This window comes from Trichoderma evansii, assembly GCF_050947405.1.
Source record: "Trichoderma evansii strain SZMC 28006 chromosome Unknown GGI43scaffold_10, whole genome shotgun sequence".
Lineage (NCBI taxonomy): Eukaryota > Fungi > Ascomycota > Sordariomycetes > Hypocreales > Hypocreaceae > Trichoderma > Trichoderma evansii.
Genome location: NW_028145196.1, coordinates 303,368 through 317,719, shown reverse-complemented (window position 1 = coordinate 317,719; position 14,352 = coordinate 303,368). Strand labels below are relative to the sequence as shown.

General features: G+C 45.8%; 6 protein-coding genes and 1 non-coding gene across 7 annotated transcripts; 4 read left to right on the top strand and 3 right to left on the bottom strand.

Moving 5' to 3' along the window:
* Window positions 1–960: 960 nt before the first annotated feature.
* On the bottom strand, window positions 961–2,299 carry GGI43DRAFT_44961 (uncharacterized protein). Its single transcript, XM_083209849.1, has 2 exons — window positions 1,746–2,299; window positions 961–1,629 (listed from the first exon to the last, which is right to left on the bottom strand). The coding sequence occupies exons 1-2, from the start codon at window positions 1,897–1,899 to the stop codon at window positions 1,004–1,006; spliced, it is 780 nt and encodes a 259-aa protein (XP_083060437.1). The 5' UTR covers window positions 1,900–2,299; the 3' UTR covers window positions 961–1,003.
* GGI43DRAFT_405162 (uncharacterized protein) lies at window positions 2,190–2,816 on the top strand (the record flags this gene model as incomplete). Its single annotated transcript, XM_083205995.1, has 1 exon — window positions 2,190–2,816. A coding segment is annotated over exon 1 (239 nt), but the record flags the coding sequence as incomplete, so codon positions are not given.
* A 114-nt stretch (window positions 2,817–2,930) lies between these two features.
* GGI43DRAFT_44876 (HET domain-containing protein) lies at window positions 2,931–5,726 on the top strand. The gene has a single exon (XM_083209847.1). It carries the CDS (start codon window positions 3,333–3,335, stop codon window positions 5,499–5,501), a length of 2,169 nt encoding a protein of 722 aa, XP_083060435.1. The 5' UTR covers window positions 2,931–3,332; the 3' UTR covers window positions 5,502–5,726.
* A 226-nt stretch (window positions 5,727–5,952) lies between these two features.
* On the bottom strand, window positions 5,953–7,919 carry GGI43DRAFT_383813 (Hsp70 family protein; the record flags this gene model as incomplete). The annotated part of the gene is made up of 9 exons (XM_083203441.1): window positions 5,953–6,126; window positions 6,174–6,330; window positions 6,382–6,497; window positions 6,554–6,659; window positions 6,728–6,980; window positions 7,051–7,261; window positions 7,327–7,370; window positions 7,427–7,750; window positions 7,808–7,919. 9 exons carry the CDS (start codon window positions 7,917–7,919, stop codon window positions 5,953–5,955), a joined length of 1,497 nt encoding a protein of 498 aa, XP_083060434.1.
* A 1,065-nt stretch (window positions 7,920–8,984) lies between these two features.
* Window positions 8,985–10,131, top strand: GGI43DRAFT_422880 (uncharacterized protein; the record flags this gene model as incomplete). The annotated part of the gene is made up of 2 exons (XM_083208164.1): window positions 8,985–9,627; window positions 9,689–10,131. 2 exons carry the CDS (start codon window positions 8,985–8,987, stop codon window positions 10,129–10,131), a joined length of 1,086 nt encoding a protein of 361 aa, XP_083060433.1.
* Window positions 10,132–11,389: 1,258 nt separating this feature from the next.
* On the top strand, window positions 11,390–13,689 carry GGI43DRAFT_44802 (Metallo-dependent phosphatase-like protein). Its single transcript, XM_083209846.1, has 4 exons — window positions 11,390–11,516; window positions 11,587–12,423; window positions 12,489–13,015; window positions 13,070–13,689. Exons 1-4 carry the CDS (start codon window positions 11,502–11,504, stop codon window positions 13,464–13,466), a joined length of 1,776 nt encoding a protein of 591 aa, XP_083060432.1. The 5' UTR covers window positions 11,390–11,501; the 3' UTR covers window positions 13,467–13,689.
* Window positions 13,690–14,179: 490 nt separating this feature from the next.
* On the bottom strand, window positions 14,180–14,259 carry GGI43DRAFT_t112. The gene has a single exon. It is a non-coding gene; the product is annotated as a tRNA-Arg (tRNA).
* Window positions 14,260–14,352: the final 93 nt, after the last annotated feature.

The window sequence follows — 14,352 nt, the reverse complement described above, 5'->3', positions numbered from 1 at the left end:
CGTTGTCCACCCGTCGAGGCCATCTCATTTCGCTATATTTCTCGCTCTTTCTCCTCTCCTTTAAGCGGGGAAAAGCGATGTGATATGTGTGATATGAGCTAGGATGTGGACATATAGCGGAGATCACGGGGTTTTAGTAAAATGTGATTGTGATTGATAAAGATCTTTGCACATGGAATTTTTTTCCTCGTTGCGGATAAGGGAGGAGGATATCTCATACTTGTGATAATCATATGTGCGCGTTTTTATCACACCCTTTGGTATAAAATTACTGCGTTCTTTTTCTGTAAGCTTGTGAAAAGACAAAGTCATCACATTGCTGTTGGTTGAAGCCGTATTGAAGCGTGATGAGAGGGGCCTTTTATGGATTGTGATTTGCAAAAGTATCTTTTGTATAGATTAAAAAATTGTACTTTGCTAATGAAAGGGTAATGATGGATATTTAGAGCGGTTCATCTATATAGGAAGCTGGCGGATGAGATGAGCTTTGTTTGGACCCTGAAGCTTATTAACCTCTTTGGCATTAGTACCTGGGTAGACAGTTACTTCGTGCATTGTTAGCATCTGGGCCAGCATCATTTCATTTTACGAGGCTCATAGTACAGTACGGGCCAGCTTGTTCGAAGACAAAGTCCCATATTCACATACGCTGACCAACAAGCTGGTATGGACAGGCGTTTGCAACTCACACAGAGCCGTAACAGACGGCAGAAGCAGCATCATCAGCACAGCAAATGCAGCAATCTTGTCAAAACCCAAAAACGCCGTTTTTGCCTCTTATTAGAAAAAGCGCTTTCGTATGATACACATGCCATTTCATCCCATTCCAGATTCTGTTCCCCTTTCCATTCCCTTCCAGACGTTCTCATTATAAACCTAAATCTCCAGGAAATATTTTTTCTTTTTCACCATTCTTAAGCTTCAGCCCAGCTAAATCAATATCTTTGCCGGTCGTCTTCCAACTTGAGTAGCTCCTCACCATGTATCTCTCCAGCTGACCAACTTACGACGCAGCAAATCTGGCAGCTCGCTTCTCGGCCTTGGCCTTCTCAGCAGGATCTTCTATGATGCTGCCGAACTTGGGCTTGCCCGAGGCATTGCCACCCTGGTTCTTGTTGTTGCGGCCGCTGCGCCTCTCGTTGGCAGAAGGTCCCTTGCGGTCCTGGCTGCGTCGCTTACCGGGCCTATTGCCATCGCCCTCATTTCGGCCGCGGCCACGCTTAAGCGATCTCTCAGGCAGAGCTGCGTCCAATCCGGTGGCCAATTCCTTATCATTGATGCCAAACCGCTTGGCTCGCTCGGCCAGTTTCTTGGTCTCGTCGTCGAGCTCGACGCCGAAGCGCTTGGCTCGCTCGACGCGCTTCTTGAGCTCCTCGTCGGCGGTGCTGGACGAGAGGCCAATGGCGAAAGACGGGGCGGGCTCCTTGGCCTCTTCCTCGGCAGCAGGCGCTTCTCCTTCGGCGGGCTTTGTCTCTTCCCCCTTCTCTTCTGTGGCTGCCGCAGCGGCGGGAGCTTCGGCGGGCGTCTCTACGGGCTTCTCTGCTGCCTTTGCCTTTTCAGGTTTTGAGGCGGCCGGCGCGGCAGTAGCTTCGTCATCGCTGTAGTTGATTTCGTCCTCTTTGTTCTCGGCTATGCAGTCCAACGTTAGCGTCGCTTTCCTATCGAAAGGCCGAGCGCGACAAAGTCGTCGCCAATCAGATGTGAAATGTGAATTTTGTGAAAGAAAATGCGCAGTCGCTACATACCAGGCTTGCTGTCATCTGCCGACGCGGTGGCATCCTTCTTGTCGGCCTCCTGCAGGCGCGCAATGAGATCGGCCTTGTTGCCGGTCTGCGACAGCTTCTTCTCGGCCAGAAGCTTCTTCAGCTCCGGCACCTTGAGGGATGCGTAGTCGGACATTTTGAAAGAAAAAGGCGATGAAAAATTGGGTCGAGATGAAAGGAATGGCGCGCAGTTGCGGTGACGAAATTAAATTGAGCTAAAGGGAGCGGAAGAAGAAGCAGGGCTACCAGGTAGGCGGCAGGAGTAGCAGTAAAGTAGGAGCGGTATTCGAAGAAAAGGGTGAATAAATAGGGGGGAAGACGCGCAAACGTTACGGGCGCATATAATTGACGGTGAATCAAGAGGATGCAAATGCGCGAGAAGAGAGAAAATGGGCGTTGGATGAATGAAGTGACGGGTTTGTGAAAGAAACGAGCAAGAGAGACAGACGCGGTAGATGGCGGCGATCCGGGCCGCTATTACGAGATGCGATGCACCAGCCCGTTGAGCTACAGCTGTGCAAAGAGGCTGACAGGAATGCGCACGGACCACGTAAGCCTTGAAGAGCTCTAAAAGCTATCCGCTAAATTCTGTATCGCCAGAATGGAAAGCATAGCAGGTAATGCTATTCTTCTACTACTAATGTGTTTATATGTGCCCGATTATTTAGTATCAAAAGCCTACTATTTACATAATAAACACGTATTCGAGAAAGCTAATGCTGCGATTTTCCGACTCCAATCTATTAGCGCCTGTATTATATCTGTGCTGTATTTGTCGAGGCCTTGTTTCTCTAACTACCCGGTAATCTTGTCAACTTTTCAACTGGCTCCGGATCATAAATAACAAGACAAAGAGATTTAAAAGCATCTGGGCACCATCTTTTTATCTCATGTTAAAGTGTTTGATAGAACGAGCAGCTGACCCGACGCTTTGATGTCACGCCATATCACCCAAACTTATCTTTGGTGGTCTTAGATATTTCTTATATGTGCCAACACTACACTGCAGCAACATGAAGCGACCAACCCAATGCATGACCAGGTGGCCAGGCTGAACAGTACTGGTGCCTATCGTAACTTGTGATAGGCAGCAATGTCAATTTTTATATCTCTCCAAGATGTAACTTACATACACTTCAGTGGAATGGAACCGCTCTTCATGTAACTTGTATTACTTATTCAGTTTGTAACCCACCTACTACCTATGGCACAGCCATTATGAAATGCTACTATTACACCACAATATCTTGTCTAGGAAATTGTACTATCGTATTAGGCCCTGGGTTCAATTGTTCTAGAGCCCAATGCCTGCCACAGCTTTGCGGAGCCGCTCTTTAGTCCAATCAATTCCACGCCAAGGCAGGGCTGCTGTATAGCCACTATGCAAGTGAGACGAGGCATGATATAAGACATATCAACAGGCAGATTTAGCCATATCAACCATTGCCTACCGGTGCCAGCTTAAGGCGACGTCCGTTCTGTGCTAACTGAGGTAGTTTACCATTGTAAGAGCTTTAACACCACTTCTGACTTCTCATTCATCTTTGTCTACCTAAGTATGCATTGAACATGAACGTCCACCAGACTCTGGAGAATATCAAGCAGTCCATTACCACCCAGACTGCTCAGACTGAAGAGGATGAGGATGATGACGAGGATGGCATGGCCAATCTGGCAACATATATGGCTAACCTGGCTACAAATACTTATTCGCCCTCAAAAAAGAATACTTCTCACAATCACATCTCCAAACATCGCGGCATCACTCACTCCCGTGGCGGTGTTCCCCTTTCTGTCAAGCGTGGCCGCAACAAGCGCCGTAACTATCCCTCCCCTCGGAGATTCGACAAGGGCCAGATAACGACGAAGAAGCGCGTCAGGACTGTCTTTAACTACCCTCGACGCCTTGCTAAGCATCCCTTGGATACAGTTCATAGACATCCGAATTGTGTACGAACGTGTTGCTCTAAACGAATTTGCTTCGCCTGTGGGCACTTTGAGTGGGAAGGATCAGCTCAAGAATGTAATTCGAAGCGCAGAACCGCAGCAAAACCGCCAAGATTTAGAGCTGATCCCTCTTTTTGTGCCAAGATGGGTCACAATCCTGCTACTTGTAGGAAGCGCAGCAACCGGCATCTTGATCACATAGCAGATCGAGAATGTACCTTCTGTAGCCGGCTTTCCTCAAGATTAGGACATGTGTATTCATCATTTTTGGTCTTGCAAGGTGATTATTCAACTACCACGGGTATTATGCGCCGGTGTGAAGATCTCAATTGTTGCCTACCGTTTGACCACCCTACGCCTCACCTGTATAGACTTTACTGCCTTAACTGCGATTGCGTTCTACCATTTAAGCACAAGTCTTACCACAGGTATTGGCGATCTCGTCCTCAGATAGAGAATGAGTTATGGCAGCCCCTATATCATAAATATCAGAACGCTTGCAGCGAGCCTAATTGCATCTTGCCACAGCGGTACCAGTTGAATCATGAATACTGGCAAGGATGTCAAATTCCAAAATGCTTCCTCTGCCGGAGTCTCAAGGAGCAGAATATCACACCAAGGGTATCAAAGGAGGCTCATCAATGGCTATATGAGCGTAAAGAAAAAAAAGCAGAATTCGATCGGTGGCTCAATGATATGGTATTTAGAGATATGGACAGTTTACAAGCTGCAAATGGGACTCAAGCTAGCGTGAGAAAGCTATCAACAAAGAGGATGCCTATAGATACCACTGCCAATATAGCTGCGCTACAGTCTGCACCAGTTTCCTATTCAAAGCTGAAACCCTCACGCCAACAAATCCGCCTATTAGAGATTTATCCTGGCACGGACATGATGGAAATCCAAGGCTTGTTTCATTGTGTGGATTTATCAAATTGTCCAGAATACATAGCACTTTCTTACACATGGGGCGAAGATGCGAACCACCGTGAGATTACGGTCAATGGCAACAAGTTGCCCGTTCGAGATAACCTGTGGCGGTTCCTTCATCTACAAAGCAGCTCTATATCTGAGCCCAAACTCTTTTGGATTGATGCCATCTGCATCAATCAATCGGATATTTGCGAGCGCAACCATCAAGTTGGTATGATGAGGCAGATATATACAAATGCCGCGGAAGTATATATTTGGCTCGGGCAAGAAGCTGATGATAGTGCCGTCGCGATGGACTTTTTTACCAGAAAGGTGCCTAAGGAACTCAGGCCGAAAGGAAGATGGATCTGGTCTAAGAAGGAAGGGAGAGCCATCTCGAAACTGTTCAAGAGGCCATATTGGGGGCGGATGTGGATTATTCAGGAAGTCATCAGTGCGGGATATATCACTGTGTGGTGCGGTACGGGGAGTTTTGAATGGGCACTCGTTGAGAAGCTCTATTGGAAGCTGAGCGTTCTTAAATCTAGAAGCTGGCTTTATCGTTGCGCGTATGCGAATCGGGTATTTAAAAGCTCAGCCTGCGTCATCGTTTGGGAGAGAGCACATTGGAGGCACCCAGACACTCCAACGCCGAGCCTTCAGAAACTGATTGAGGTTTTCCATCGCTGGCAATGTGCTGATCCAAAGGATAAAGTGTATGCTTTGGTCGGTATGGCTAGTCGAGAAACAGCCGTCATACCCGACTACTCTAAATCAACAGAAGAAATATTTTATGACGTGCTAGAGAAAATACCCCAAGTTAAGGCACGTTTTCGCAATAAGCTTTGGAAAATTCTGGGTCATCGCGACTGTATCTGATATATGAGGTAGATGAAGGCTGGCTATATAATTTGAACGGTAAATCGCCGCTTCCTATTACTACATACTCTTGCACTCAAGGGCTATACTTTGCTTCAACAGAATCATACAAAATGCCATCAATTTCCAAGGAGAATTTCATTAGTGCGCCGTCAAGTGTCATAACCAACTTCAATGGAAGTGAATAGCTAAAGAATGCGTCAATATCATTACTTAAGTATTGGGGGGGGAGTGCTGAGATTAGGCTTACTATATTTGATGACGTTTGTCTTCCGACGTGGCCATAATTAGCTAATGTTTAATGAATTCGTAGACTCATAACTCACTAATACTTTTCTTAAACAGGTGTTTTGGCACTTTGGAGAGGTTGCAGACCAATTTGCAATTGACGCGGAAAGTCTCGTTTGCTGAGGGATATTGAGGCGCTGTTCTGAATGGCCCAGTCAATAACTCAATCAATAATCCAAGAAGTTGCTTGTACGTACTCCTCTTGAGATTCATAAAACTTGCTGTATGACCAAAGATATCCTGAATCGAAGTCGTCTTGAGTAAAGGTGCTGTAAAGCGTGAATGGAATCCGAATACTCTTTGAAAGGTTATCTCCTCTATGTATATACCACATCATCTGCATTCTAATTAGTAAGGCCAAGTGTGTATTAACAAAGGTATTACTTTTTCCGTTAGAATCCGGTCATCGATCGACTCCTCAAAGGGTCTTCCCCGGTCTTCAATTTCATCATAGTCATCCCAAACTTTGGTACCATAATGGCGAGTAGATGAGAAACTTGTAACAGTTGTCTCGCTTGACATTCTAGAAAGCGCGGCGCCCCTAATTTGCGTAATTAGAAACCCATTTTCTCTGAGATTATTCGTGACTTACTTGGCAATTGCAGCCCAGGCATCGGGCGGCTGTAAAACTTCAATATTCGAATATGTGTTTGTGATTCGTTTCATCAAATATCGATTGCTACCAAAACCGCCAACCAGGAAAATATACTGTAAGCAGTTAGATTTGTCCCTTTTCGTGGTTGATACCAAGTGTGATGTCAGACCTTTGGCCCTTGCCCTCCCTTTTTGATCTTGACACGTTCAACTTGTTCGTCAACTAGCTTAAGAATGTCGTCAATAACAGGATTGAATATGTCCATCAAGTCCTCCCTAGCGAAATGTGAGCATTGTCAGCCATTCTAGGAAGCGATTCGTTCACGTACTTGACCATTGTCCACGTATTCGACTCCAGGCCGCGGTCAGGGTTATCTGCAAGCCTTGCCGGGTAAAAATTAACGTAAAACTCATCATCATCAAAGCAGTCATCATCGGAATCTCCCTTAAACCCCTTCTTAATTTCTTTCTCAAATAATGATGATGCCATCTGGAAACCTTTGCTTGAGTGCAACGCGCTCCATTGCTCTTCGCCAACAAGCTCTTTGACAGTGCATTCAAAACGCTTGTTCAGATGGAGAGATCCGGCCATACCGCCTATAGTGTGCCCAATATTAGCCTGGGATTAAACCTTGTAGAACGCTGCTCGAATAGATAAATCTCTAACCTGTGCCTGGAACCACTTCTTTAACTTGCAGCTTGGGACTGGTAGTCTCGACTTCATAAGATACTAAATCAACTGTACCACCACCAGCATCGCAAACAACAAAGACATCACCAGAATTGAGAGCAACTTTAAGCTTCTTAGTTGTCCATAATGCTGCAGCTTCAGGTTCCTTAATCAGCTGAACTGGAGTAAGTCCCGCCATCTCAGCGGCCTGTAGACGAAGAGTATATATATAAGCATATAATCTTATTATGGAGTTAATTACCTAGGGCGTACCTTTAATGTAGCATGTTTAGCAGCATCAGACCATACAGCCGGTACTATAAGCATTATTAGAAGAGAAGTGTATATACTCAAGTCGCTGTCATTAATATACCAGAAAATATATATTCCTTGCGGCACAACTGGACATAATCTTTAGGAAATTTTTTGGTAATCTCCTCAATCGCATGGTTATGTATGGCGCCGATGAAATCGGCAGTAATCTCAATAGGCGTTTTCGGTAGCTGTTGGAGTTCTTTTGTGATATTAATTCCGGGGACATATTCTGGCCTTGGCTGCGACAGATCAAGCAACAGTTTAAATCCAGATATGCTGTCAGCCTGGGGGTCTACACTCCCTCCCCAGACAAAATTCTGAGGATTTTGTTTGTCGTAGCAAATAACGGTGGGAATTTTTGGCACATCAGTGCCGTTAGCCCCTAATATCAAATTTTGAGAATTTTATCCAATTATGGCAGAGGCAAGGAACAGCTTACCCGGCCAGTTATCAATGGGAATAGGAGAACTGTCCCGTTGATCGGCAAAGCAGTAAGCAATGCCAGAGTAAGTGGTACCAAAGTCCACAGCAATAATGAGCCTATCGTCCATAATAGATAGATTTGGTTCTAGTTCAAGTATAGTTCTTAGGAAATAGCAACCTGCGGAGATGAGTGCTTCTTAATTTAGCTGAAATATTGCTTTTTATATCTTAAGTTTTGCACGCAGCTAAATTTATTAAATACAGAAAATTCGAAGCTGTAGACATTAAAATTCTCGATACATTCCAAAGAATGGCTTATCTGTAACCGTTTTCGACTCAACTTTAGTTTTCTACCATGTTAACTACGGGATCGCAATGGAGATGCTAGATGGCGTTCTCAACTGGAACGATACCCCTCTTACTCGTCAGTTATTAGCTTGTTTATATCAATAGCAGAATGCCGGAATGGGAAATTTATCACTACTTAAGAGTACATGCCAAAAGTATAAATTGCGATTTAGCTTTAGATATAGTTTAATATCCCTCTACACAATAAGTAGTGATTTGAATATTAGGTAAGGCTCCATCCTTTTTATGGCTAAAGAGGGGATTATATATTTCTAGTAAGTTGGTAGCGGAATGTCGTAGGCCGCCCGTAGGCCGCCACGGTAGGGGGCAGTGAAAAGAATGCCAACAGCGCTAAAGTTTGATAACGAAGCTTATTTGATAGCTGTCAAGTTGTTCTGAATATTCAACGAATGTGGTATGCTGTGCTCCAGAAACATAAGTTTGGCGATTAAGAAGCCGAGCTATAAATTGATAACTCTGCATCACATCACTAAGGCTCTATTTATTACTGGAGCCCTATTATTAAGATATACACATCATATCAGGCTTATAAACGACCCATGATTCCTTTTATCTCAAGCCGATGATCTTCTAGTAACTTTTATCATTATGCGTATCTAATGTCCGGATTATGCAATTGCTTTCTAGCACGTTGGAGGCCATCGGTGACTACGGTTTATAATTCTGGCTACCGCGAACCAAATAACGACAATTACTTTGATCCAACCAAAAACGTCAATCCAGTTGTAGCCTCGGAAGGAGAGTCTTCATCATCATCCAGAGCATATCAAGCTCGACGTCAACCCCAGAGAGCAGAGAATACAGAAAGAGAAGCTGCTGGCAAGATGACAAATTTGATACAGGCAATATCGTACGCCTTGTCATCACGGCAAACTAGGGAGCATTATCGGCTTACCGTCGATTGTGATCATTTAGCACATTCACTGGAGCAAGCTCATAGGGAGCTGCAACAGGCTCACGGTGAACTGCAACAAGCTAATAGTGAATTGCAGCAAGCCAATGACGAACTACACAGAGCTAATAGCGAGGTGCACCAACTCAAAGATTCGGTACATCACTGTCAAACTGAACTTCAAGCTTCTCAATGCGAAATCTTGAGGTTACAAGGCAAAGAGCGAAGCATGCGGGATTTTCTTATCGAAAATAGTCATAGCCAAATTGTTAGTGATAGAGACGTATGCGAGAGATTCACGCAACTCCGTCAGCGCATACAGAGGCTTGCTTCAAATAAAGCCTATATCATAGAAGGGTTCGAAAGCCTAACACTGAACGAAAGCTGGTTTGAACCCAGATATATCGAAGCTTTATGGGGCGCATCGCCAAAGCCAGGCCGATTGCTTATCTTGCGGAGCCTTATGTTCCAGTTTTTGAAAGACTGTGTTCTCGACAAGCTGCTTTTTGATATCAACGACGCAAATGCAAGCCAAACCTTTAGCATATTTGAGCATGTTATTAGCGATCGTGGCGGTAAGAAGTCTAGACTATGTCATTCTAGCAATTGACTGCGTTTTAAGCTAACGGATGAAAGTTAATCACGATATATTGGTAAACTGGAGATTATCTACATTCAAATGTGTCGAAGCTGCTGGGCTAGGTGGAAGTGATTTTGGCATCTTCATTGGAGATACCATGTTCAGCTTCTTTCAACGATTCATCTCTACGAAGGCGACGTCACAACAGATTGAGAAGTTGAGACATGGCTATAGAGAGCTTTGCAAAGAGGCATGCACCCTCCGACTCCTGATGCGCAATTCACTAGAACCATTCGAATGCTACGTTTCTCCAGGATATCAACTTAAGGGACTGGAAGATCGATATGAAGCGATTGGAGAAATATCTCACGTTTCGGGTACGACAGGCGAATTTGCGTTCCCAATCTTTGGAGCTCTTATTAAACACGCCAAGGTCCATGGAGAGAGTTCCAAGGTATTAGAGAAAGCTCAGTGTATCATGGCAGTACCGTCTACATGATAGGTTAAACTCAATATTTTGGCTTATTTACGTTACGGTATATAGTCCGTTGCAGTAAGACAGAAAGCATACAAAGGCTATGGTTTTGTTTTTGCAAAGGATCTCCATAATAAAACGGATTAGCGGGTAATATACCTGCCTATAACTGCAGATATTTTAATATATTCCTCTTTAATACGGGTAGAGGCTACAAACTAGCGCTTATGGTTCATCGATAAACGACAGTCATCCCTGACATGTACTTTAAATCGATTCACGAAATATTCTGTGATGTGCAGAAGAAGATCGAGAAAGATACCCAGATTCACAGATTCACAAGAATCTTCTGCAAGTTCTGGCTTTATCTAGAGACGTGTGAGTATTATACAATATTAGCCCCGTGTCGTATTAGTTTAGCTACTGACTGAATACGAGAATGGAGCCCAAGCAATACACTAAGCGTTTACTCTTTCGGAAAAGACATGTATCTTTTGAGCAGGGGGCAGCGAAGGCCAATATATTTATGTAGATGAAGATGATATCTAATAGGAGGATCTTCATGACTAGATGACTGGTAAGCTGCTCTACGTCAATGACATGGGTAGAGCTTGTCTATCTGTAGGAGTCGATGCAACTCTTTGTACTCCACTACCTAATGGTCATATCAGCGTTTGATGGTAGTATTAAGCAACTGAACACCCGCTCTCTGAAATAGACTTGGTATTTTACAAGCTGTCAGAGCATACGTTTAGGTCTATATGAGACCATAGCATGATAACTTCGTTAATTTGAATGATGTGCGCATAAGATCTTGGTTGCATTAGTGCCGTATCTTCAACGGCCGAGCTTTAGCGGCCACTACAGGCCCTGGAGCTCGCTACAGCTTCAACGGCCTACCCCACTGGAGCCATCTTTAGAGCCAAGACTTGGCTTCGCTGCACCGCACTAAGTGCGGCATTTGGACCAATTGCGGCAGCTCATCTCGCTGATCCCGGCATTGACCCCTTGGATCGATATATGGCCTTATCGAGTACGGCGCAGCAAAAAGTTAACACATGCAAAACGCATCAACGCCTCTTCTCGACTCAACTCGACGCGAGACTCTCGAAACTTTGGCTCCAGCGACTTCTCCTAGAGGATCCTAACAGGAGTACGAATCGCCGTTAGTTCCCGGTGGCCTGCAGCCCGAAGCCGAGGCCTGTTGGTTCAGTGGCGGCGTCGATATATAACACACTCCTTGGCCTTTGCCTTCACGATCCGCCATGCGATTTTTCTCTTCATGAAGATGCCAACCACGCGATACTAAGCGGACTTTGCTTCACGGCGCATTACTGAGAACCAATCCTAGTGTTTGATACTCAGCTTACATTCCCTTTCGAGCGCCCTTCAAGATGACACGACGCATTGTATGTTGGCCGCCACCCTGTTTGCTGGAATCCAAGAATCTGGACACTGACATGTCGCTTCAACCCCTAGGTTCGCACGCTCACCCAGCTGGGCGCCGTAGCGTTCCTTACCACTATTCTCATCTTCTTCCTCGACCGAAACTACAGGGTCCTTCCTAATGCCCTCCACAACTACATGCCATCCCACCACCCGGGTTTGGTGGTCACCGACATCACTATCACGACCTGCTCCAGCCTCAAGCCCTTTTCCTCCTGCGAACTGAACCCGACCGAGTGGCATCGCATCGAAAAAGATTTATATCTAGGAAAGGCGTGGACATCGAGTGCATACCTACACGTTCGCCGCAAGCACGAAGAGAACTTGACCGACGAAGACGAGGTTGTTGTCGGTGTCTCTGTGGGATCGCTGAATCCCGGAGACGTCTCCGACGACAGCGAGCACTGGGAACCGAGAGCTGGTGGCATATGGCTTAAGCGATCTAGAAATAAGAAATCAAGCGACTCAGATGCTGCTGTCACAGACGTGGACGTTGTTTTTGGCGATGACGCAACCGAGGCACGCGACGGCTGGGGCATTGTAGGAAGACCCTTACATCTCAATACCGGTTCAAACTTCCTCAGCGCCCACCTTACTGTGAAGAGAGGCGCGCATCGCGAGCTGAAGAAGCCGAAGCCTAGAATCCCCGACAATGGACGGTTCAAGATCATGCAAGTAGGAGACTTGCACCTTAGCACTGGCGTTGGTGAATGCCGAGAGGCTGTTCCTGATGGCTACAAGGGAGGCAAATGCGAGGCCGATCCTAGGACGCTTGATTTCCTCACCAAGATGCTTGATGAGGAGAAGCCCGACTTGGTCATCTTGAGCGGCGACCAAGTTAACGGCGATTCGGCCCCCGATGCCCCATCGGTATGATGCCCCCTTTCTCCTGGTTGAATCGATTAAACATGAAACTGACTTCGAACGAACAATAGGCTATTTACAAGTACGCTTCTCTCCTCATCGAGCGCAAAATCCCATATGCCGCCATCTTCGGCAACCACGACGACGAAAAGTCCATGTCGCGAGAGGCCCAAATGGCCTTGATGGAAACCCTACCTTACTCCCTATCACGAGCCGGCCCCGCAGACATCGACGGTGTCGGCAACTACTACATCGAAATCTTGGCTCGTGGCCACAACGACCACTCCGCCTTGACAATCTACCTCCTCGACACACATTCATACTCTCCCGACGAGCGCCATTTCCCAGGCTATGACTGGGTCAAACAAAATCAGATTGACTGGTTTAAAAAGACTCATGCGAGTCTGAAGAAGAATCACGATGGATATACCCATCGACACATGGATATTGCCTTTATACACATTCCCCTGATAGAATACGCGGATTGGGATAAGCCCCGCGTAGGAGAATGGAAAGAGGGCGTTACAGCACCCGTTTATAACACTGGATTCCATGATGCCCTCGTTGAGCAAGGGGTTGTCATGGTCAGCGCTGGACAGTAAGCAGCTTCTCTTCACTTCTTATCTTCACATATGTACTAACTTTTCTCAAGTGACCACGTCAACGACTACTGCTCCCTCTCCCGCCACGGCGACGAAACAAAATCCTTCCTCCCAGGCTGGGAAGAGAAACTCCCCCTCGAATCAGAAAAGAACCCCGAAGCCGAAGCCGCCAAGGTCCCCGCCATGTGGATGTGCTACTCCGGCGGCATTGGCTTCGGTGGCTACGCTGGCTACGACGGTTACATCCGCCGTCTGCGCATGTTCGAAGTCGACACCGAAGAGGCGCGCATCACGACGTGGAAGAGGGTCGAGTACGGCGATACACAGGCCCGCATCGATCAGCAGGTTCTTGTAGATGCCGGAAAGGCGTATTTTGCACCGCCGCCTCCACCTCCTGAAGAACAGCCGCAGCAGGAGCAGCCACAGGAACAACAGCAACAGCAGTAAGAGGGGTGAGAGTAAATGCGAGAAGCTATATATATATCGAAGATTATTACATCTTTTTATAGGATCCTTCTCATAAAGGATCACTGAAGAAAGTGACTGGTGTATTCCCGTCACTCGTTGGTTATGAGTGAGTATACTTATGAGCCTCTTTTTACAACTACAGATGATCGAGGCTCAGCCTTTGAATCAGGTGTATTGGATGTGACGATAACGTCATTTGACTTGGCGCTGGATATGGTTGGAGTTTGACGATGTATACGCTCAGTTAGTTGCAAGCAAGTATAGTACGTATCTCCACACATTCAAATGATGTCAAATATTTATGTTTAGAAGACAAGATGTGATGTTATTCATTATATCTTATAATACGAATATGTTCATTATACAGCCTCTTACTCTAACTCCCAAACTCCAATACAACTTAAGTAAGATATATACCATTCAAGTCATGACAAGATTCCACGCCAAAATATAACAAACAGCCAACCCAAAAGAAGCAAAATGGAGAAGGCTGTGTTCATAAGCCAAAAATTCGTTCCTAACATCGCTAACTCGAGACGAAACAACTCGAAAGCAAACTCCTCGCTCAACTCATCAAATAAAAAGATAGCATACAAGCAACAAAGGTATAAAAGCATGAGAGGAGGCCAAAACGAGATTGGTGGGTATTAGCGCATAACCAGAAAACGCCACCAAAAAAAGATCAGAAAGATTGACCGAGACAGGGGTCGAACCTGCAACCTCCTGATGTACTTAATCGTAGTCAGACGCTCTGCCATTGAGCCACACGGCCTGTTTCTTGTTGTTGTCTCAAACACTGGAAAGCTCCATTATAGCGAGCAACAACAAGAAGCGCTCTCTTCGCCACCGAAATCAAAGTGTAACG